This window comes from Gadus chalcogrammus, chromosome 4, assembly GCF_026213295.1.
Source record: "Gadus chalcogrammus isolate NIFS_2021 chromosome 4, NIFS_Gcha_1.0, whole genome shotgun sequence".
Taxonomy (NCBI): Eukaryota; Metazoa; Chordata; class Actinopteri; order Gadiformes; family Gadidae; genus Gadus; species Gadus chalcogrammus.
Genome location: NC_079415.1, coordinates 4758517 through 4783644, shown reverse-complemented (window position 1 = coordinate 4783644; position 25128 = coordinate 4758517). Strand labels below are relative to the sequence as shown.

The following is a 25128-nucleotide window of genomic DNA, read 5'->3' as shown; positions in this document are numbered from 1 at the left end:
CCGAACAATAGAAGCCTTGACTGGGCAGAGGGCTGTGAAAGCAGACACGGCCATGTGGAGAGAGGGAGACGAAGGCCCAGTGTTCAAGCAGACCCAGGTGTATAGGCTCATGGTGCTTAACAGTTAGAAGCGGGCAAACAGTCATATTACTAAACTGTTAAAAACTATCATAAAGTGCTAGCACAGGGTTATAGTACTTAACGGTTAAAAGCTATCATAGAGTGCTAGCACATGCGCACAATACAAACAGTTATATGCTAGCATAGTGTGCTAACAAAGGGTTATAGTACTAACCAATTAGAAGCTATCCTTTACTGCTAGCAGAGATAACAGTAATAAATATTAGAAAGCTAGCACAGGGTGCTAGCATAGGGTTATAGTACTAAACCGTTAGCAGCTAGCATAGAGTTTTTACACAGGGTTATAGGGTAAAAAAAACATAGCATAGGGTGCTAGCACAGGGTTATAGTAGTAAACAGACTTGTGCTACAGTAAGAACGTAGCACAAGGTCATAGAACTTAACGATGAGTAACTAGTTGATAACAATTATTTTGTAGTGAACCGTTTAAGGCTAGTGCTCTATGGCTAGCTGAGTAGAGCTAACAGGACAGCAGCATCCCCTGACAGTGGTGGGAGGTTATCCTGAGTCGTCCTCCCAGTGTGACACAGCATCAGGCTAACGTGGGCAGCGCATTAGCCTTAATGTGCCGTTAATTGTTCACAGTATTAAACATTTACAGACTGGCACCAGTGACAGTGGAAGCAGGGGCTGCTGCCAAGAGCTTATTGCAGCCATAATTCTTACTCATCGCTGGAGAAAGAATAAGACATAGGTGCATTTTGGCTGCACTTACGAGAGAGGAACTTCATTTTGGGAGATGAATGGGCGAATATTTTGGCAGCTTTGAACAAACAGGAATTTAGAATCTGCTGATGATTGCAACGAAACACTATTAAATTCTAACGGCCCGGCCCCATTAGCTAACGATCGCAGAGATCAGCATGTGGTGGAGCAGGAAACTCCAGCTCTGAAAACCGGGAGGACGAGCTGAGTGGAGCGCCAACCCTGAGCTAACAAAGAGCAGGCGAACACAGACACACACACAGCCCAAGGCCTGAGGTTAGACTGGAGACGAGTCATGACATAACAGCCGCCCCCACGCACGCACACACACAAACACACACAGCAGGTTTCACAGCAGATAAGTGACATAATAGTGGGGAGAAAAACAAACAGAACAGCATCCACCACAATAATTGTGTGTCATGTGTGTCGCGCGTGTGTGTGTGTGTGTGTGTGTGTGTGTGTGTGTGTGTGTGTGTGTGTGTGTGTGTGTGTGTGTGTGTGTGTGTGTGTGTGTGTGTGTGTGTGTGTGTGTGTGTGTGTCTCTCTCACCGCAGTAGACAGTCTGGAGGCCAGCGTCATCTCGAGGTTTCCCTTCAGACCCAGCAGAGCCGGAACCAGGATGAAGATCTCCGTGATGTACCTGAACGCCTCCCAGTGCTTCAACACGCGCACACACACACACACATGCACAAAACCAACACACATTGCCACATCAACAAAGAGGCCCTTAGGAACAGGCTAAGCATCCTTAAAGCTTCAATAGCCTTATGGATCCTTAAAGTCGAATAGCCTTAAGGATCCTTAAAGTTTCAATAGCCTTAAAGATCCTTAAAGTTTCAATATAATTAAGGATCCTTAAAGCTTTAATAGCCTTAAGGATCCTTAAAGCTTTAATAGCCTTAAAGATCCTTAAAGTTTCAATAGCATTAAGGATCCTTAAAGCTTTAATAGCCTTAAGGATCCTTAAAGCTTTAATAGCCTTAAGGATCCTTAAAGCTGCAATAGCCTTAAGGATCCTTGAAGCTATTAAGAGCTTTAAAATGCAATCAGACCAGTTAAAGTGCCAACATATCGGGGCCAATACATTATATAGTGCAGTGTGAGTGTCTAAAGCCTGTTTGTGTTCCCTTGGGCAGGGCATCAGTCCCACTGTCGCTGAGATCTCGAGTGTCGGTGCACTCCTCAGAATGTCTATACTGTACAATGTTCAGGTCGGACTCGCTCTGCTGACGTGGCAGGCTCTCCTTCCAAGACGTGGACTTGGCTTTGAGGGTGCGGTACTTCTGCTGCGTTCTGGTCCAACGCTTTGCCGTAACCCCCGTCATGCAAATACAAAATACTTCATGGTTCACACTCCCCCCTATGCTTTCATTTGAATATTTGCTACTACCAATCGAGACGCAGGTGGTAGGGTCGGCTTGGCTCAGGAGGTAGAGCGATTTGAACTGCAACCGGAAGGTTGCTAGTTTCATCACCTGCTCCCCTGCTGCTGGCTGTCGAGGTGTCCCTGAGCAGCCTGAGTGTCGCTTTGCGTGGTTGACTCCCCTGTTGGCGTGTGAACGTGGGCATGAACCAGCTTCCGCAAAAGACTCAAGACTCACAAGTTCAGAGTTCGCCAAGACCCTGCATAGCTTCCCCCCTTACCACCCTCACACACTTATTGTACGTTCTACGTTCTGGCACTTATTGTACACACTTATGTATGTTGTACGTCCTTACACTTAAACACAGCACTTGTGTAGCTCCTTATCCTAGCAATCATCGTTGCACACGGGGGTTGGGTAGACCTAGCAATTTTAAGTGCTTGCCACTTGTTTCTATGAACACCCTTACTGCACCAACAGGGCGATTGTTAGTGCTTGTCACTTGTTTCTATGAACACCCTTACTGTACCAACAACGATGTGTTGTTGTTGTTTCTCTTCCTTCCGACAAATGCACCCATCGCCAGTCGCTTTGGATAAAAGCGTCTGCTAAACTCCCCAAATGTAAACGCAATGTAAATGAACCTTCGCAAGCCGCTTTGGCTAAACGTCCTAAAGGGTAAAGCGAGGGTTGGTACCCGGTCCCCGAGTCCCTCTACCTGCACGATGTCCAGCACCATCCCGGCCGACACTGTCCCGAACCCGGCCAGGAGGAAGGGCACCAGGATCTGCAGCGCCATGGCCAGCGGCGACTCCTTGGGCATGTTGGCGGCCCGCGACGCCATCGAGGAGGTCACCTGCCGCTCCTCGTCGTCGTCCTCCTCCTCCCTCTCCTCCCCCTCCCGCTCCTCCTCCTCCCCCTCGTCCCCCGACAGCCGCCCCTCGGGCAGCATAGGCTCCGCCTCCCCGTAGCGCCCGTCCCCGCAGTCCGACTGGCTCAGCGAGGAGCGCGACGCGCGGTCCAGGTGGCGCCGCCCTCCTCCTCCTCCTCCTCCGCCTCCTCCCCCTCCTCCTCCGCCGCCGCCGCCGCCCCCGCCGCCCCCCTCGGACCCCTCTGCTCCCCGGTAGCCGCCGTGCGTGTGCGGGCCACCGCCGCCGTCGTCGGGCTTGGACCCCATGTCCACCATGGCCAGGCGTTCCTGGTCCTGCAGCTTGGTGTAGCCGGTGGGCACCATGGTGTGGAACAGCGAGCCCAGGCGCCCGGAGGGGGCGGGCTTCAGCGTGAGGCCGCTCCAGCCGCCGCCGGCGCCGCCGCTCATGCTACGTGACGTCAGGTTAGAGCCCAGGGACTCTCCTATTGCGCCCCCTAGGGACGGGAGGTTCATGGTGCGGGCCGGAGGGGCGATGGGTCATCTCCCTCCGTTTCGGTCCGGGCGGGGTGTGGGGACCGTCGGGTAGGGTGTTGAGGACGGATGGGTAGGGGGGTGAGGACGGACGGACGGACGGACGGACGGGGGACGCGGTCAGACTCCCTGGACGTTGGTCTCCACGACGAGGGCGCTGGGGGGAAGAGAGGGGAGGAGAGAGGAACGTTAGCACCATCCCGTTCAGGAGAACCATATCTGATCCAGAACCGACAGGAGGTTCAAACAACATCAAGACAAGTTGGTCGACGTACGCTACGCACGTTTGAATTGACACTAGCATTTCAGGTTATTCCTGATTAAGTTCAGAATCAGAATCAGAATCAGAAATCAGAATCGGAAAGGATTTAATTGCCAAGAAGGGTTTTACACCAACCAGGATTTTGGCTTGGTGAATAAGGTGAATAAGTTGACTATTATGTTAGGAAATCGTCCTTCTATAAGGTTGACCATTGCTTGAACTGAAGAACATGTTATTACACACCGTTGCAGGCTATAGGAAAACCTCCTAAAAGTACATAAAGTGTATCTTATGTCCTCACGTTACTGATCCGACACAGATCTGCGGTCAAACCCTGGATGAACTAATGACCCACATACACAGAACCAACACTTCTAAAGCTGTGTTATCACACACGGACATCGTCCTTATGGAGATGGCAAATACAAACTGACAACTGTTGGCCCGTCGTGTGTCTCCGTCCACACAAAAAAGGAACAACACAACAACGCAAACAGCAACAGAGGAACAACACAACAACGCAAACAGAGAGACAACACAACAAACAGAGGAACAACACAAACAGAGGAACAACAAACAGAGGAACAACAAACAGAGGAACAACGCAAACAGAGGAACAACACAACGACACAGACACAACAAGACAGACAGAGACACAGCAACACAAAAAGAGGAACAGCACAACAACACAGACAGAGACACAACACAAACAGAGGAACACCACACAACAACACAAAAAGAGAAACAACACAAACAGAGACACAACAACACAACAACACAAACAGAGGAACAACGTTACCCGACAACACAAAAAGATGAACAACACAACAACACAAAAAGAGGAACAACACATACAGAGACACAATAACCAAAACAGAGAAGGTCTCAGGACTCCATAAAGTCTTACCAGTCCATCCCAGAAACACGCCGTGTGTTGCGGTCTCTCCCCGGCTGTGCTCTCTCACCCCTGCTGTTCTTCCTCAACGACACTGCGGTGCTCCGTGGCTCCCCGCGGGGCGACCTGACCCACACTGCGGTAGCTGCGAAAGCGGTGGACCGGGCCGACGAGCTCCAAGAACACGGACTTGGTACGATGAGCTCCGGGAACACGGACCGAGTGACGATGACGCTATCCGGGTGGTGTCCGGGAGGGTCCGGTGATAGGTCTATCTATAGGTGATGTACAGCGGGAGCTCTCCAGGTGATGTACAGCGGGAGGTCTACAGCGTACTTCGGGTCCGACTGAGGAAGAGGAGCCGGGAGGGAGGAAGGTTTCCTCTGACAGATCGGGCGGCGCGCCAGCTGACGTCACAGACACATAGTTGAATCGCATTGCACATGCGCGTAGCACACCGTGTCCCCTTTTTTGCAGATTAACTAAATCTGCAAAAAGTTTATTTAATAGCGTATCTATCGTTCCTAGCCTGTTTGGTTTACGGTCTTCGACAAGTAACCAGTACATCACATTATAATAATGCCTATGCATGGTACTGAAGTGTGAATAAATAAAGAAGCTAAATATATAAATCACAACATATAATTATTGATTATAAAACATACCTTACCTTAACCTCTGCATCTCATCTGTATCCAGTCTGCAAAAAACGAGTGTAATGATGGAGGTCTGCAATGTCAGGACTGTCTCCCACACAGCAGGGGGCGCTACAGAGGAACGCGTCCAAACCAGTGTTCACCTTCCACCCGGCGGCTCTCCAACAGGGACACACATGTTACAGAGCACAGATGGATGTTTTCATCAAGCGCAGCGCATCACAGATGGAAGTCAACACCGAGAAGACCAGCTCTCCAGAGCTGCTTTCGTGCGGCCACGGAGGAGGTCTGAGTTTATTACTTCACCCTTACGTGTGTGTGTAGATGTCACTGATTATGTTGCGTGTAAGGGGATAGTTTGCGGTCAGGCAAATGCAGTGCAGTCAGTGTTGTGCTTAACTTCCTGTTGACTGACTGTCGCTGTGGGTTTGCAGGTATTCATGACAAATTGCTGCTCAAACCGAAGCTCAGCAGCTCGTTGCAGACCGAGAAGCTTCCGAGGAGCAGCGGTGAGTGAGGATGACGTGCATGTGTACCGATACACATCACAGTACTATTGCACTACACATCACAGTATTACTGCATCTCATATCATGGCACTAGTGGAAGAAGACCCCGACCATACAGCCTTTAGCTTCACCGCTTTGTGCAGTGTGATTAACGTATGAACCGTTATCCCGGTTCTCAGTGTTGGGACGCCTTCAGAATTTCCTGCCCCAGATGGCCGCAGCCAACGACAAGTTGATGGTGCAGATCCAGGATTCTCCCGCCGGACAGTTCGACATAGAGCAAGTGGAGGAGGCGGAGCGGGTCATAGAGATGGTAGGTCTTCTAGGAGTCCTGCGTTGTGAGACAGAACTCCTATTGCTATTGGGATTGAACAATCATCTGACCTGTGCTGTAGCTATGGCACAGAAAACCTTATGAAACAGACAGACACCATAGTTTCTAGCCCTGGTTAAGACAAAGAGCGAATTACTTCCACCAAGACCTACTGCCTCAGGCTTTGTGTATTTAATGTCAACATTAACAATATGGTCTGAGAATGGCTACTGTGACAAACTAGTATTTTCCCCTGCTGTCTGAATCCTCCATAACAAATGAAGTGAAAATGATCCTGCCAAGTTATCTCGCACTGGATTCTATTTTGGGGTACGTGAATTTGTAGTCGCACCTATATTTATATAAGCATCATCAGCCTCATGGAGAAGCGTCTGGTGAAACTTGTTTCTAAGAACAACCTCACTGTACCTACAGCAGTATATCATTTCTCTTTCTTCTGACAAATGTACTTGTTCGCTTTGGATAGAAGCGTCTGCTGGATGTCCTCAATGTAAATGTAGATTTGATTAGATCAGCTTGTAAACGGGTTGGTGGTGTTCGCTCTGAATGTGTTGCAGGACGTCGCCTTAGTGGAGCTCAGTGGATCTGAGGATGAGGAGGAGGAGTCATCGGAGGAGGAAGAAGAGGAGGACTCTGATGAGGAGCAGGAGGTGAACCTCAAACTCCCCAGTGACGGCAGCAGGAAGAAGAGAGCCAACATCCAAGTCCTGGAGACGAAGGCGCAGTAGGAAGGGGCGTCAACAGACTCTTTAAAGAGAAGCTCTCTGAGACGCCTGCCCATTGGGCCTCAGGAAGGTCACATGGGACACGTCCGGACCAATGAGAAGCCTTCAATCTTCTACGGTGTTTAGTGTCGTTGTAAAGGTTATCAGGCGGTTATAAATGCGAAACGACCACAAGAGGGCGTGTCCATCCACCTAGATGTGTGCTGGACAGAAGATGCTATCTTCTGTTCGGTCACCACAGGCTATTGTCAGACTTGAAGCACCAATCGCCTCTAGTGCTGGGAGATGTCCCTCGATATAGTCTGAGTTTGAGTGAGATCACTAGATCAGTTGTAATAATCTTACTTTGAGCAGGAGCTGGAACATCTGGGGTTTGCAATCTCACCCCACATTGTTCTTGTAATTTATCCGTTACATTCAGGTCCAATGTCCACGATATAATTCTGATTTGTGCTGTAAATATGTCTGCTGTAGGTCAAGATATAGAATTTTGCTACTGAAACTTTATCGTTTTTGTAAAAAGTCAATGTCCCAAAAAATGTTTTATATTGATAATTTGCAGACTTGACTGATTTATGAGAAGTAAAATCACAACTTTTTACCAAACCCAGATCCCTTTAATGACCGAGGACACTTTATTGAGGCGCCTTTCCATGCGCACAGAATAGAAAACTGTTCCTTCATTGTTTAATACTATTTCAACCGGCCGTCAAGCGTTAGTCGTACACACACACAACAGATTCTCTGCATTTCCTAGCCCTTAGTGTCTTTAGTGAAGACCGATTCAATAGAAAAACTATTTCATATGGTAGTGCTCAATGTTATTTTTTTCTAGTCAATCTACTGTAAAGAGTCTCAAAAGATACCATAGTTGTATATACCATTGCTAACTGAAAGCGCTTTCAAAATATATAAAATAGATATTTTATGAATGTTTTTGCTAAACTATTTACAATAAACCATCCATTTGACAGAGTTGCGAATGACTTGCGTTAACGTTTAAGACTCATAAGGGCAGAGATGTTGTGATGTCTGAGATCTGTGGAAGAAACTCGTGAAGACACACTGATATGAAAAGCTTTGATCTCCTTCCAGGGTCTCATCTTAAAGTTGGCAATAGTTTCACAATAAGGATTTGGCTTAAAGGTAATTATATTATTCTTAAACGTCTTGGAGGTCTACAATGGATTAACAATTTGCTCTTTGAGGTCGGTCAGTACGTTCACACTTTAAACGGATCAGTCGTCATGATTTTGTTATTTCTCTCTCTCGCCATCTTGTGTGTGTGTGGCTGTCAAGGAGATGAAGCATCTGGTCTCGCTGTTTAAAACTAATAGTCAGGACGTGGGTTGGAAAGAACTGAAAACGTGAAGATAAATACTGAACAGAGTTTGAAGGGAGGCCGGATCACCTCTGCCCCAGAGCAGAGCGCCTTGCCTCGGTTCTGGTAGATATAGAAGCTGTTTTCGTGGTGTTGCGGTGGGATGCACGTTTCTGCTGGGAAACGTTAGGCACGTGGTCCAGGGCTGGAGAAGAGGGGTCCTAACTATCCTCCCCAGGCGCCCCGGTCCCTTATTGGGGTAACGCCGTCGGGTGGTGTGGGTTACATCCCCTGTTTACGGGGGTGGGTTACACCACCCGAGCAGGCAGAAGAGTCCAGTTCCAAAACTTGAGTTGAGTCCAAGGAGAGGAGGTTTGCTCTCTCAGTATTCCACGGTGACCGCCTTGGTCCTCAGGTATTCTGACAGAGCATCCTCCCCTGTAACCAACATAAGCGAGGATCACTTTTGAGTTAATAATACTAATTCAGAGCTTTGATAATCCGCTCGTATCAGGACACTGACACAAACGGACGCCTGATCACAGTTGGCAATTTACCACCACATAAGTGTCTTAACATTAAACCCTAAAGAGTTGATCTCTCTGCCGAGCATTAATATATACAGACTGTGGACAAAAAGCTGACAAGCTTTTTGGGATATTTCAATCTTCATTGAAATATCCCACATTGAGGACTTTATGAATCTAGAGGGAAATGATAACCATCTGTCCAAGTTTATCTGCTCAAGATAGAACTATTATACCAAGGAGAAGCCTATAAATAAATAGATTATGAATAATCAAGTATGGCAATAAAATACAAAGATGTTAAAAGGTGACATATTATACCACCAGGTGTGAGTGTGATTAGCCATTACAAGCCGTTTTGAAAATCTTCCGCTTGTCATCCTGCTTGTAATGGCTACTCACACTCACACCTGGTGGTATAATATGTCCCCTTTAAGGATATACAGAAATGCAGACGGTGAAGGTCAAACAACACGTGACCTCATCACAAAGTGCCGTCCCTCCCGCCCCGGGACTTACCGAGGTCTTTGCCGAAGCCCGACTGCTTGAAGCCCCCGAAGGGCGAGGCCACGTCCGTCTTGTTGTAGGTGTTGATGAACACGGTGCCCGCGTCCAGCTTCTCGCTCACGTACATGGCCTTGCTGATGTCCTGGGTGAACACCCCCGACGCTAGGCCGAACTCGGTGTCGTTGGCCCGCGCCAGCACGCCGTCGACGTCCCTGGAGCGGAGGGAGAGAGCGGAACGAGGGGTTGGTTACGACTGTTCCTCACAGTGGAGCGGAGACAGACCGGGAACAGGGGGTTAGTCACGACTCTTCCTCACAGACACAGAGGAAAAGTCTCAACTGTTCCACACAGACACAGAGGAAAAGTCTCAACTGTTCCACACAGACACAGAAGAAAAGTCTCAACTGTTCCTCACAGACACAGAGGAAAAGTCTCAACTGTTCCACACAGACAGGGAGGGGAAGCTGCAGCCCGGGAATGAGTAAGTGCAGCGCAGTTACGACCGTTTGTCCCAGACACAGAACATATTTATGGATGTATGTATTACCCATGTCTAGATCTGGCTATATGCATAACCATATGAATACATATACACATACATTCAACAGACAGAGACACAGACACATATACATATATATAGATATAGATATATCAAAAAAGCGACTTGAGAATGAACAGAGAAAGTGAAGCAGAATGTTGAACGGTCAACAGGAGGCGACGCACCCTTGCTTGAACTTGGACACCACCATCACGGGGCCAAAGGACTCCTCTTTGGCGATGAACATGTGGTCCTCAACGCCCGTGAACACCGTGGGCTCCATGAAGAACCCTGGAAGAGATGTGTCAAATTCATATACATATACCAATAGAAAATACAATCAAGTACTGGACCATGGAGACATGTGTCAAATTAATGTAAATATACCAATAAATGTGCGGTGGACTGTGTGCAGTACCTGGCCTGTCCACCTGGCGGCCCCCGCACACCAGCGTGGCACCTTCCTTCACTCCCACCTCGCAGTACTCCACCAGCTTGTCCAGGTGGGCCTTGTGGTTCTGGGGCCCGTGGTCCGTGGACCGGTCCAGGGGGTCTCCGATCTTCATCTTCTTGATCTCCTCCACCTGCGCGGTCGGGCGGAGAGAGAGCGTTGCTCAGCGACGTATGTTTTCCTTTTGTTGTCGATTATTTCGGCCATCTAGTGGCCATTTGTGATATTACAAATGTAAGATGATCCCTCGAAAGAGATGGTTCAATACAATCGGTTCTTTTAGTGTTGTTCTACTCATTAATCAAACAATTCAAACGGAAGACACGAAATAGGATTTTCTAGTGTCTAGCATGTAAAAATATATTAAAGAAGTAGAAAATATGCTTCAGAGTGTGAGTGAGAGAGGTGTTTGTGGGAGAGGAGCAGAAGGGAGAGAGAGGAGAAGTGTTGGGATGTACCACTCTTGTGATGTACTCGTCGTGGATGGACTCCTCCACAAACAGCCGTCCGGCCGCGATGCAGTTCTCGCCCTTGTTGAAGTACACAGAGCTCATGCCCTGCGGAGCGGGAACACAACACACACACACACAGCGTCACGTGACCGTTGACATCCTGGAGGGGGAGATCACTGATCAGGGCGACTTCACCCAGGTGTTCCCAAACAACACTGGCCTCTGTGCTCCACGTCCAATACAGTAGATCGCTAATCAAGCCGACTGGCTGGTTCCCATGACGACGGGAAGGATGATCAGATCGGGTCGTGGACCGATTCGGTGTTTGCAGCAGAATCGGTACAAGGAAGTTTAAAAAAACTGATAACGGTAACGGATGTTTTAAGGTCGCCAGGGTTGCTATGGTTACTATGGTTACAGACGGTGTGACGCTGCTCGTCTCCGTGTCTCACCATGCGGACGGCCTTGTCCATGTCACAGTCGCTGAAGATGATGAGCGGAGACTTCCCTCCCAGCTCCAGAGACACCTTCTTCAGGTTGCTCAGCGCACAGCTGCAGAGGAGGAGAGGAGAACACAGAGAGGGAACCGTGAGGAACCAGGAGAACACACAGAGAGAACCGTGAGGAACCAGATGAACACAGAGAGGGAACCGTGAGGAACCAGGAGAACACAGAGAGAACCGTGAGGGACCAGGAGAACAAAGAGAGAACCGTGAGGAACCAGGAGAACACAGAGAGAACCGTGAGGAACCAGGAGAACACAGAGAGGGAACCGTGAGGAACCAGAAGAACACAGAGAGAGAACCGTGAGGAACCAGGAGAACACAGAGAGAACCGTGAGGAACCAGATGAACACAGAGAGAACCGTGAAGAACCAGGAGAACACAGAGCCATGAGGAGAACAGAAAGAACCATGAGGAACCGGACAGAGAACAGACAGAACCATGAGGGGCTGGGCCCGTGAAACACAGAACCGTGAGAGATCGTAAAACACCGGCGTCAGCCAATCAGCGGAGATCATACGTTTTGAAAGCATCCAATGGCGACGCACCTCTGCATGATGTGCTTCCCGATGGGCGTGGAGCCGGTGAATCCCAGCTTGCGGATGTCCGGGTGGTCCGAGAGCCGCTGGCCCACCAGACCGCCTGGATCCAGGGGGGGGTCCGAGGAGGAGGAGGAGGAGGAGGAGCAGGTTAGGGTGGGGGGACGGAGGTCAGCGTGAGGCCCAGAGCAGACTCTCTCAGAGCGGTACGGACCGAAGCGGGACCAGACTCACCCGATCCCGGGACGATGTTGATGACTCCTTTAGGGATGCCCGCCTTCACCGTCAGCTCAGCGAACTTCAGCGCAGTGAGGGGAGTGACCTAGTTACACACGCACACACACACACTTGGTCTAAGACAGAAAATCCCTGCATTGCTAGATATCTGTGAGTGTGTGTGTGTGTGTGTCAGTTTGTTTCAGTGTTTTTGTGTGCGGGTGTGTGTGCTTGTGTGTGTGTGTGTGTGTGTGTGTGTGTGTGTGTGTGTGTGTGTGTGTGTGTGTGTGTGTGTGTGTGTGTGTGTGTGTGTGTGTCAGTTTGTTTCAGTGTTTTTGTGTGTGTCTGTACATGTGCTCGTGCGTGTGTGTGTCTGTACATGTGTGCGTGTGTGTGTCTGTACATGTGTGCGTGCGTGTGTGTCTGTACATGTGTGCGTGTCTGACTCTGTACATGTGTGCGTGCGTGTGTGTGTGTACATGTGTGCGTGTGTGTGTTCCCCACCTGGGCCGGTTTCAGCACCAGGGTGTTTCCTGCTGCCAGGCAGGCTGCACTCTTCCAGGCCAGCATCATCAGGGGGTAGTTCCAGGGGATCACGATGGCACACACACTGCAGAAAATGGATCATTAAGATACGATAAAATGTAACTTTGTATACCGGTTATATTACCCAAATGATCTCAAAGTCCTAACCAATAGTACGGTTTGAAAAATAATAAATATTTAAAAGCCAGTTTTTTTTAACCAAATACTTTCAGTTCTGACAAGAAAACACATCCATACATATACATATATAATCATAAAATAAATGTAGTGCGATAAAGACATGGGGCAATTAACTAAAAACTAACTTAATTAACACACACATAAGTCAAGTCAAGCATTGTAATGCAGGGAGCCTTGTAATGAACCCCGGCAGACATGTAGAGAGAGTGACGCTAGCGCCGGCCTCACCCCAGTGGCTCCCGCCTGGTGAAGGTCAGGTTGCGGTTGGGCCGGGCCTGGTTGATGGGGATGGTCTTACCCTGGAGGGGGTAGAGCAACATCTCAACCAGCAGCTCCGCTCATCTCAGTCGTACCTCACTCCCGCCTCATTCATAACTCAAACCATACTCTTACCTCACTCTCATCTCACTCTCATCTCAGTCATACCTCACTCCTATCTCATTCATAACTCAAACCATACTCTTAGCTCACTCTCCCCCCACTCTCATCTCAGTCATACCTCACTCCTATCTCATTCATAACTCAAACCATACTCTTACCTCACTCTCCCCCCACTCTCATCTCAGTCATACCTCACTCCCGCCTCTTTCATAACTCAAACCATACTCTTACCTCACTCTCCCCTCACTCTCCCCTCAGTCATACCTCACTCCTATCTCATTCATAACTCAAACCATACTCTTAGCTCACTCTCCCCTCACTCTCCCCTCAGTCATACCACACTCCTATCTCATTCATATCTCAAACCATACTCTTAGCTCACTCTTCCCTCACTCTCATCGCAGTCATACCTCACTCTCAGCTCACTCCTTCATCACTCCCAAGTCACTCCTTCCTCACGCCTAAAGGCGTCTTTATGGTCCCACGTTTCCCCGCAACGCAATGACCACGCAGACGCTTCGACGCAGTCGTGAACCTTTATGGTTCTGCGTCAGGGTTTAGGAAGCGGACCAATCACAGCCCTCGCTGCTGCGTCGCCTCGACGGAAGGGTACGATTTTTAGGCGGCGCCCGTCCGGCCCTTGCGGTCGACGCAGGGAGGGTCCTGCAAGGACGTAAAGGGGTCGGTAACCCCCTTGCGTTGCGTGAACGTGGAACCATAAAGAGCCCTTAAGTCCATCCTACATCACTCCTACCTCACTCCTACCTCACTCGTCAGTCACGCCTAGGTCACGGCTGTGTACCTGGATCTTGTCGCACCAGCCGGCGAAGTAGCGGAAGGTCTGGATGGACATGCCCACGTGGGTCTTCAGGGCCAGGGTGTACACGGCCCCGGAGTCCATGGACTCTATGGTGGCCAGCTCCTCCTGATGCTCCTCCATCAGGTCAGCCAGCCTGGGGGGGGGGATGGGGGGAAGGGAGGGAGAGAGAGGGGAGGGAGAGGGGGAGGGGGAGTGAGAGAGAGGGACAGAGGGAGAGAGATGAGATTGATTGTCTTTATTACTAAGGTCTTTATCATCTGTGTTTTGTCTGTCATTTAATTTTTTATCATCAGCTAGGTTGAGAGGTCCTTTTTTGTTTTCACATTATAACGTTGTCGTAAGCCTTTCGCACGCTTTCCACTGAAGCAGTCACATTTAAATGCGTATTTCTGTGTAACTCCAGAGAGAGACGTGTTACAGTGCTTCTCCACCAGAGGGCGCCCCCTCTCCGTAGCTCCAGAGAGTCCTGTTACAGTGCTTCTCCACCAGAGGGCGCCCCCGGCCCACAGTCCCCCGCCCCCCTGCCCTCTGCCCCCGGCGGCGGTGCTGACCTGTACAGCATGCTGCCTCTGTCCCGGGGGTTCATCCGGCCCCACGGCCCGTTCTCAAAGGCCTCCTTGGCGGCGGCCACGGCGCGGTCCACGTCGCCCACAGAGGAGGCGGCCACCTTGCAGATCAACTGCAGAACACACACGGGAATGAATGTCACACCCACCCTCTCCTCACGGCTACATTAACATTACATTAGCAGAAGCTTTCATCCAAAGCAACTTACAATGAGTACATTTTTCAGAAGAAAGAGCTGTCGGCACAGTAAGGATGTTCATAGAACCAAGTTCCAAGCACTAACAATCACTAGGTTAACCGATTCCCTGTATGCAACAAAGATAGCTAGGATCAGACGCTACACGATGCTAAGTACTATTATTAAATTACAGGACGCCCAACATACAATCGGTGTGTAGGAGGGGTGTGAGGGTTTGGGGGAGTAAGTAAAAAAGTAAGTATTTTATTGTCTCTCTCACGACAGAAATTTGCTTTGGGCTAACAGAGAGCGTCGGCGACGCATACATAAAGGTTTTACATAGACATACATAAAACATGAAACACATAAGGGGGGAGGCTATGCAAAGTCCAGGTGAACGCTGAACGTCTATGTGTGCGTGTGTGTGTGTGTGTGTGTGGGGGTTCGTGTGTTGCTTCAGAACAGGGGGGTCCCCTCACCGATCCGTCCGCGGGGTTGATGGTGTCGGAGGTCTTCCCGTTCTCGGCGTCCTCAAACTGGCCGTTGATGAAGCATTGGTGGGGCATCCTCACCGTCATGTTGTTGATGTCCTGCGTGGCCTGGAGGAACGGCGAGGAGACGGTGAGCGGACTGCCTTAACGCGGCGCCTTGCTAACCGGTGGCCACCTGAAGCGCTTTACAATACTGCCTCACATTCACCCACACATACACTCAGTCACCCATTCATACAGATTCACCCATTCATACACAGTCATCCATTCATAGACACAGTCACCCATTCATACACACAGTCACCCATTCATACACACAGTCACCCATTCATACATACAGTCACCCATTCATACACACAGTCACCCATTCATACACACAGTCACCCATTCATACACACAGTCACCCATTCATAGACACAGTCACCCATTCATACACAGTCACCCATTCATAGACACATTCACCCATTCATACACACAGCCACCCATTCATACACACAGTCACCCATTCATAGACACATTTACCCATTCATACACAGTCACCCATTCATACATACAGTCACACATTCACACACCCACGGCAGTGTCAGCCATGATGAAGTATAAGTAAGTATAGGTTAGTATAGGTTAGTATAAGCTTAAGTCAGTATAGGTTAGTTAAAGTTGTTTAAGTCAGTATAGGTTAGTATAAGTTGTTTAAGTCAGTATAGGTTAGTTAAAGTTGTTTAAGTCAGTATAGGTTATAAGTTGTATAGGTCAGTAAAGGTCAGTACAGGTTGTGATATGTCGGTATAGGCCCCGCCCCCTCACATAGTCCACCACTAGCTCCTCCTCCTGGTCTAGGTTAGTTGTGATTGGTCAGTACAGGTTGTGATAGGTCGGTATAGGCCCCGCCCCCTCACATAGTCAACCACTAGCTCCTCCTCCTGGTCCTCCCCTCTGAGCCTTCTGACGAACACCTGGACGAAGTCCTGGAAGGTGGAGGCCATGTAGACGTCCTCCGTCTGGAGCTCCACCCCCCCACAGCGCTGCTTCACCTCCTCCACCAGCCTGGACACACACACACACACACACACACACACACACACACACACACACACACACACACACACACACACACACACACACACACACACACACACACACACACACACACACAGACACAGTCACACAGTCACACACACACACACACACACAGAGTCACACACACACACACACACACACACACACACACACACACACACACACACACACACACACAGACACAGAGTCCCACGCATACACACATAGACACAGACAAAGACACACACACACACACACACACTAAGTGTTGGTACAGGGCCTTTGGGTCCAGAGGACTAGCTGTTCTTTAGCATGCTGCCACGTCCTGCTGCCGTTTCTGTTTACCCCACGCAGGACGGCCCCCCCCCCCCCTTCCCCTCCTCCCACGCAGGAGTCAGGCCCTTCCATCAGCGGTGGCTACAAAGCACATCGCCATGGTTATGCAAACAGTCTCATAGTAGAAGCAACAGAACTGGTTAGAGGGTTAGGGCCACTCAGCGTTACAGCCTCGCTCTGGGCTGTTTTATAAAATAAGGAAGTTCTGCTTCGTAGCTCACACAATAACTTCATACGGCACCACACTTAATACAACACGATACTTCACACCCTTCTTTCCGTGAACTGTTTGCAGAGAGGTTGGACCGGTGATGCCGCTGGTCTGGAATGTGTGACTCCATTGTGCACATTCTTCCAGGAACCAGAGTTGATGTTGCCGGCCACGCACTCCTTTCATGAAGCCGGAAACTCTCCTGACGCCTCCAGCTCCCCCCCCCCCCCCCCCCCCGCCCCACCCATGGAGCCAGCCCCCAGCCCCCCCTCACCTGACAACGTCCATGGAGGCTGCGCCCGACTTGAAGAAGTCTGTTGTGTCCACCACGGCCGGGACGTTGCTCAGGATGCCCTTCCAGATGGCCTGCAGACAGAAGCAGTCGAACCGTCAGACAGAAGCAGTCGAACCGTCAGACGGAAGCAGTCGAACCGTCAGACAGAAGCAGTCGAACCGTCAGACAGAAGCAGTCGAACCGTCGGACAGAAGCAGTCGAACCGCCGGACAGTAGCAGTCGAACCATCAGACAGAAGCAGCTGACAGTCGCGGGAGTTCGGGATACGGGGATAAGGATTTGGGTTTAGGAACGAAGAAAGCCGGTGGCGTTTGGATTCAGTTTGGATTCAAGTCAACAAAGCTGTGATCTGTCAGCGTCAACCGGGGTCAAAGTTTGAATAGTTGAGCGCACCGTCAAGGTGGAGAATGCAACGCCCAGGTTAGCATCAACACCAGGCTGGGCTTCAACTATAGAATAGTTCATGCACACGCTGGCGCTGAATGCATGTCAGTGTGTGTGTGCGCGTGCGCACGTGTGTGCGTGTGTGTGTGTGTGTCTGTGTGTTTGTGTGCGTGTGTGTGTGTGTAGTGTCGTGCGTGTGTGCATGTGACCGCACGCGCGCCTGTGTGTAAGTGCGAGTGTGCGTGTATGTGCGGGTGCATGCTTGCATGCAAATCTGCCCTTGGGTGCATGCATGCAGTGCGTGTATCCGTGTATCCGTGTCAGTGTGTCCGTGTGCGTGTGTACATGTGTGTGTACGTGTGTGCGTCGCGAGCGCTGTGGCGCGGCAGGACTTGCCCGTATCTCCTCGGCCTGGGCCTTCTCCTCCGGGCTCAGCTCCACGCTGGAGCTCTCCCCCGACGAGAAGAACTTGGAGGCGGGGATCATCTTGCCGTCCTCGAACTGCAGACTCTTCACCAGCAGCTGAGCGGCGGGAGACGGAGAACAGGTAAGCATGAGGGGATCAGGAGTGAGGGCTCATACACAACGGGAGAGTGATCATGGAGGAGTAAAGAGTGCTAAGAGAGGAGCAGAGGGTGATTACTGAAAGAGAGTGCTCATGGCATAGCTAAGAGTGCTAATAGGCCACCAGAGATTGCTAATAGACAAGCAGAGTGCTAATAGACTAGCAGAGAGTGTTAATAGAATAGCAGAGAGTGTTAATGGACTAGCAGACTGCCAATAGAGGAGCAGAGAGTGACAATGTACAACCAGAGAGCGCTAACTGAACGGGAGTGCTTACATACGAGCAGAGAGTGCTAATAGATGACCAGAGAGTGCTAATAGATGACCAGAGAGTGCTCATGGAGGAACAGAGAGTGACAATAGACTAGCAGAGCGCTAATAGACTAGCAGAGGGCTAATAGACTAGCAGAGTGCTAAAAGAGGAGCAGGGAGTGCCAATAGACGACCAGAGAGTCCTAATAGACGGAGAGAGTGCTCATGGAGGTCTAAGCCCCAGCAACGCACCGCCTTCCCGTCGGAGCCGTGCAGCACCAGGCCGGTCTTGGTGACCAGGCCGGGCGTGGCCAGACCCTCGACCTCCAGGGGCTGGCCGTCAGCGGGGGTCCCGCTCAGCAGAGACGACCCGTACAGGGTCACGTTCTGTGGGGGGGGGGGGGGGGGGGGGGGGGGAGGCGTGGTGACCCCTGGGTTAGCATGCGTATAATGTACAACCTATAGTACACAGCACTACACACATATACTATATCTTAGCACAGATTCTTTACTATACTACAAATACAATACCACAATGCTACCATACATTGTAGTGTACCATACAATACAAAACTACTTATGCTATAATATATACTACACATACTGTACCATACAAACCATTCCATGTGTGTATGTGTACTGTATTATATATGGTGTGGAATACAGTGTGTAGTATACTTGACTGTATACATAGCATGTATCTCTGGGTTTGCATGTGTGTACATGTTTATATATAAAGTGTTCCAGGACGCCTACCTGACCATCGATGACGGTCCAGGCTCCAGGGACTTTGTCGTGGCCTCGGATCCAGTTATGGATGGCCTCCGCTGGCTGGGCCCAGTTCACCTAGAGGACCAGATGGGAGAGGGAGGGAGGGAGGGAGAGGGGGAGGGGGAAGGGGAGAGGGAGGGAGAGGGAGAGAGGGGGAGAGGGACAGAGAGACAGACATACAGACAGAGAGAGAGAGAGATAGACACACCCACACACACACACCAGACACACACACCACACACACACACACACACACACACACACAGAGGGAGACAGACAGACAGACAGACAGCAACCGACAGAAAAACGAGAGTGAAGGGGACAGCGGAAGGTAAAGGAACAGGTGAGAATGTTGGACAGAGATAGAGAAAGAGAGCGACTAGGGAAACATTTGATTACTCAGCTGGATTTCGTCAGCGGTTCTGAGAATAGCGCAGAGAGTTAAACAGCAGGCAGAGGGTGCAACCCTCCGCCTCTGCTAAGAATAGCCTCCTTGGAAGCTAAGTTCTGTTCTACGGAGACGTATCTCAGCTCCACCAATCAGAAGCCAGCAGCTGATAACCATGAGAAAGGCCTTGCTCTTTCCCTGTGTTCACCTACCTCTCAAAACTGGTTTCACCCTGTTTAGACCAACTCACCAGAACTGATTTCACCGTTTGCACACACTCACCAAAACGGAGTTCACCATGTTAAATACAAATATAACATCTAGCAACACCTGGACAACGCCAGCGAAAGTTATTGACAGCTAGCCACCCCTCTCCAGACGCACCTGCGTGCCTGTGTGTGTGTGTGGTCTCCTCACCTGCGTGCCTGTGCCTGTGCGGGCGCGCGTGTGTGTGTGTGCGTGTGTGTGTGTGTGGTCTCCTCACCTTGGCGTTGGACTTCTTCTGGATGCCTTCGTAGCTCGCCCCCTCCTCAGACTGGACGACCCGCGGCGCCTTCCCGTCCGCGATGAGCTGCACCGATTCCACCTGTAGCCCCCGCCCCCGGAGCACACGCATCAGCCCGGGACGCTCGCAGGAACACACGTGAGGCTAACACACGTAAGCTAATACACGTAAGCTAACACACGTGAGGCTAACACACTTGAGCTAACACACGTGAGCTAACAGTACAGTTCTCGGTACGGCACGTCTGTGAAGATCAAAGTCACAACGCAGGTCTTTCCCCCCCCCCCCCCCCCCCCTCAAGTCAGTCAGTCCAGGGGAGGTGCACCGGTCAGTCCTTGGGGGGGCAGTCAGTCCGGGGGGGGGGGGGGGGGGCAGTAAGTCCTGGGGGGGGGCAGTCAGTCCAGGGGGGAGCGCACCAGTCAGTCCGAGGGGGGGGGGGGGGGGTCGGGGGTCAATCCAGGGGAGGGGGGGGGGGGGGGGGGGGGGGTTACCATGGCCTTGATGCCCTCGGGGAACAGGAAGCGGTTGTAGAGGGAGTCGACGGTGTCGTTGGGCTCCACGCTGCAGGACCTCTGCAGCAGCAGGGGCCCGGTGTCCAGGCCATCGTCCGCCCAGAAGACACTGAACCCCGCCTGGGCGTCGCCCTGGATCAGGGTCCTGGACGCGCACACACACACACACACACACACGCACACACACACACACACACACACACACAGAGAGATAGCCAGTTACACATTGGTTACACACTCTCTCTCAAATACAAATGCACAAGGAGACAGAGTTATATATCAGTTACAAACACACATTCTTTAAACACACAGAGCCAGAGAGTTATACATCCGCCACACACACACACACACACACACACACACACACACACACACACACACACACACACACACACACACACACAAACATGACAAACAGATTTTGTCTATGAAGTACCCGTAGAAATGACCAACACAGGCAAGGACACATACTCTGACAACCACAAAGGAATTTGTTCACACAGAAATCATTTGCACACACACACACACACAGAGAGAAATACGCGCGTTATAGAGCGCGAAACCCGTTCCTTGCCCGAGCTGGAAAGAACCAGTTGCTGCTTCTGGCAGGCATCGCACAGCTGATACACAACGCCGATAAGAACGGCACACACAACCGCACGCTGGGGTCACTTTGATCGCTCCGCTGTGGAGGTGTGACGGGTCAGAGCCAACCAGTTGTGGGTTTGTAAACGGATTGTGAAAGATTTCGAAGAATCAAATACTTTGTCAATCAACGTTGGCAAATGCATTACAAACACAAACACGGCGTAATAACACGACATGACACCGGTAAAAAAAAAACGCTATAAATGAAGTTCGTCACAGAGTTGAGAATCTATTTTCATATTCAAATGCTGAACTTCCATCAGCATCCAAACGAACATGAACCAAAGCAAAACAGACAGATGGACAGACAGACGGACAGAGCGACAGGTGGTCGTTCTGCGTAGCCTCACTCTGATCAGTCCCTAGTCACAGCATAACTCCGTCTAACTACTCTTCACCAATTAACTGTTATTATCTCAAACGCTCTGCTATATGATGCTATGTTATGACCAACACACATTTTGTGGATCATAACATAGCATCATATAGCAGTGCTTACTGCTAGCTCACTGCTATATGATGCTACATTACGAACCACACAGTGTGGCTCACAATATAGCATCATATACCATATAGTGCTCACTTCTAGCTCACTGCTAGCTCACTGCTAGATGATGCTATATTACGAACCACACAGTGTGGCTCACAATATAGCATCATATAGCATATAGTGCTCGATTCTAGCTCACTGCTAGCTCACTGCTAGATGATGCTATGCTACGATCCACACGCAGTCACGCTTGAGTCAACACCTCAGTAGCGACATGAACCCGTGTGACCCGTGCCTGCTCACCAGTTGATGGCGGACGCCCCGCGATGCAGCGGCAGGATGGAGGGGTGGTAGATGATGGAGCCGTGACGGGGGTGGTCGATGACGTTCATGGGGATGAACTGCGAGCAGAAGGGCATGACGTTGAGCTCGGCGCCCACCGACTTGTACGCCTCCACCACCTCCGCGATGGGCTGCCCCTTCACACGCCACCGCGGGAACTTGAAGACCGGGGTGCCGTCCTTCTCCGCAGCCACCGCTGGAGGAGGGGGAAGGGGAGGAGGAGGAGGAGGAGGAGGAGGAGGAAGAGGAGGAGCAGAAGAAGGGGGAGGAGGAAGAGGGGGAGCAGGAGGAGGGGGAGGAGGAGAAGCAGAAGAAGGGTGAGGAGGTGGAGGAGGAGGAGGAAGAGGAGGAGCAGAAGAAGGGGGAGGAGGAAGAGGGGGAGCAGGAGGAGGGGGAGGAGGAGGAAGAGGAGGAGCAGAAGAAGGGGGAGGAGGAGGAGGAGGAGGTGGAGGAGGAGGAAGAGGGGGAGCAGGAGGAGGAGGAGGAGGGGGAGGAGGAGGAAGAGGAGGAGCAGAAGAAGGGGGAGGAGCAGGAGGGGGAGGAGGAGGAGGGGGAGGAGGAGGAGGGGGAGCATCATAGTAGTCAGACAGACAGAGAGACAGACACAACAGACGGACAGAGAGACGGACAGCCAAAGTGGCCAACTCACAGGCAGAAACAACAGTGGAGAGACTAATGGACAGACAGACAGACAGACAGACAGACAGACAGACAGACAGACAGACAGACAGACAGACAGACAGACAGACAGACAGACAGACAGACAGCGGAGAGACCAGCAGACAGACAGACAGGCAGCGGAGAGATCAGCAGACAGAAAGACAGACAGCGGAGAGACCATCAGACAGATAGAGAGATAGAGTGGAAAGACCGACAGACAGACAGACAGTCAATCAGACAGACAGCTCACCCAGGGGGTCCGCTTTGCCATCCTTGTCAGGTACGGTGAACACACCGACCACCTTGTGCCCCTGCTTCCTGAGGCTGGTGTAGACTTCCTGTCCGAACAGGCTCTGGCCAATCAGAGCCAGTTTCAGCTTGCTCTGGTAGTAATGCTGTTGAAGCACGCACACACACACACACACACACACACACACACACACACACACACACACACACACACACACACACACACACACACACACACACACACAGAGGTCAGATATACTGGGGGTCCACAGATAAGACAGACACGAGTTCAGCTCCTAACATGGAGAAGGACCACCAGGTCAACTGGATATGCTTTTCTTTACATCTGACTGAATATTTCTCTGACAAAGCTCAACCGCCAGTCATAAAACGTGGATAATTATTAATCAAACCTCCGTTAATTGATAAGTGAACTTTTGGGGGTTTAACTATACATCAAATGACTTTAATCACTACACACACTCAAGCCCTAATATCGCTTTACTTCCTGCAGGTTTTGAGCCCCAAAAATAGTCTCTGACTGGTGGCCTTCTTGGAAGAAACCACAGGGAAAAGCGAGTGTTTATGTCATCAGTGTGAAGGCACCCGATTGGCTGCAGGGAGGCCCAGGCTTCCTATAAAGTGGAAGAACACACTGGGGTGCACCGTCCAGCCCGCGCCACATGCAGAGTAGGCGGGTCCGAGGTGTCGCGTTTCTGACAGATCGGCACGAGGCAGCATTTGCGCTACACTTGAACGTTACAAAATGATATGACCCTAATCTGCACTGACATAATAAAGAACAATTTAATGAAGTGAAGAATCCCCAGAATGTAGATAATAATCATTGATATATATAAACATATATATAAAATGCATAACAGAACAAAACTGCCCGAGTGTTGTCCATGCATAACAGTTAATGTTTACTCATTAAAACGCCCAAGATAACATTAGATGTGAGGGGAGGACTGGTAAGTGTGTCCCTGCACCAGACGCTTCACATCCAGTCCTGCAGGCTGCTAAGCGGCTCACGGTTCTGCTCAGGATGATGCAACTCGCGGAGAGGGTGTACAGTATGGCCGGCGGCGGGGGGGAGTGTGCCGGGGGAACCGGGTGACGGTACCGGGGCGTTGAACGTTGAACGTGGCACACAGCCGGTGAGTGCAGACGGTTTGCACTCAAATGGCATCACATGCATAATACCGTTTAACACAACTACAGACGCAGACTGTAACACATTAAAGCCACGCACTGTCACGGGCTGCACAGGTCTTGCAGCGACGTTAACGTCCCCAGCTCGACATGTTAGTAACATAACGCAGTCATGCCTAGCCTCTCCATAGGAGGACAGTGTTATATTAATAACCCGTTCATAAGCAGTGCAGCGGGGTACTTACGGAGGTGGTGGAGAACCGTCGGAGGACCTGATTGGCTGTCCACAACATGATTGCTCTAATTATAAAAACCAACACAAGAAAAGGATAACGTGTCCAGTACGAGGATGTGTGTCCCGGGATACACACACTGACACACACACACACCTGCTCCGCTGCGTGGCCGTGACAGAGGCAGTGGTCAGCACTGACAGTCTCTGCCTGCCTCCTTTACGTATGACGTCCACCCCCCGTGCGTGCGCGTTCACGGCATCTTGGCAAGCGGAGCTCAGCCGCGTGGTGCGCGTGCTCGCCGATATTGTACTACAATTCCAATTTTTCAAGCGATGAATAATTGATTAATTTTGAGTTACACATTTGACTTGATGCATACGTTTGTTTTATTATGTCGTACTCTTTTAGGGGATTTAATAATGAGCATAACTGTTTTGATTGGCACCTCCTGAATAATGGTTTTGGCTCCGCCCCTCAATCTGTCCATTCATGCGCTCATAAACACGCGCACAAACACACACACAATAATAAGTGTTTTCACTAATGGGATTACAGATAGCTCCCATTATAAACTAATTACGCAGATTATTATAATTATAAACCGGTCTTCCTACCTTTTCCTTTCTATTGATTGACGGTTTTGAAATGGCTGCTTCCATGGTCTAGTTTGGAGGAGCTTGATTTCTAGATTAACCATACATTTTTAGAAGTTTATAGGGCCCCAAAGTGTATTTTTTGTATTTATTCAAAAAATATGTTATGTTGATATTGGTGTCCTCATTATGTTATCTAAAAGGCAAACGTTTAATGGTTAACATTTAAAGTCCCATTCCAATACTCTGGAGTCGCGGTTTCTACT

The 25128-nt window shown here is 50.4% G+C and overlaps 3 protein-coding genes across 3 annotated transcripts in view; 1 reads left to right on the top strand and 2 right to left on the bottom strand.

Annotated features, from left to right (window-relative positions):
* The window catches only part of slc41a2b (solute carrier family 41 member 2b), a 23999-nt gene extending 18709 nt beyond the window's left edge, over positions 1-5290 (bottom strand). Inside the window, exons 1-4 of the mRNA XM_056588137.1 lie at positions 4784-5290; positions 3311-3771; positions 2931-3247; positions 1398-1505 (exon numbers count right to left, since the gene is read on the bottom strand). Of these exons, the coding sequence (XP_056444112.1) occupies positions 1398-1505; positions 2931-3247; positions 3311-3596 (711 nt within the window). The 5' untranslated portion in view covers positions 3597-3771; positions 4784-5290. The remainder of the gene's footprint in view (positions 1-1397; positions 1506-2930; positions 3248-3310; positions 3772-4783) is intronic.
* A 200-nt stretch (positions 5291-5490) lies between these two features.
* Positions 5491-9245, top strand: nopchap1 (NOP protein chaperone 1). Its single transcript, XM_056588136.1, has 4 exons — positions 5491-5713; positions 5862-5936; positions 6116-6249; positions 6828-9245. The coding sequence occupies exons 1-4, from the start codon at positions 5506-5508 to the stop codon at positions 6996-6998; spliced, it is 588 nt and encodes a 195-aa protein (XP_056444111.1). The 5' UTR covers positions 5491-5505; the 3' UTR covers positions 6999-9245.
* Positions 7551-24488, bottom strand: aldh1l2 (aldehyde dehydrogenase 1 family, member L2). The gene is made up of 23 exons (XM_056588135.1): positions 24279-24488; positions 22880-23024; positions 21931-22165; positions 20469-20634; positions 19957-20058; positions 19070-19159; positions 18566-18700; positions 17894-18019; positions 17093-17184; positions 16112-16259; positions 15201-15320; positions 14528-14655; positions 13959-14109; positions 13004-13074; positions 12554-12659; positions 12068-12155; positions 11843-11936; positions 11244-11343; positions 10798-10896; positions 10307-10472; positions 10074-10179; positions 9363-9562; positions 7551-8754 (listed from the first exon to the last, which is right to left on the bottom strand). Exons 1-23 carry the CDS (start codon positions 24324-24326, stop codon positions 8699-8701), a joined length of 2772 nt encoding a protein of 923 aa, XP_056444110.1. The 5' UTR covers positions 24327-24488; the 3' UTR covers positions 7551-8698.
* Between the last annotated feature and the right edge of the window lie 640 nt (positions 24489-25128).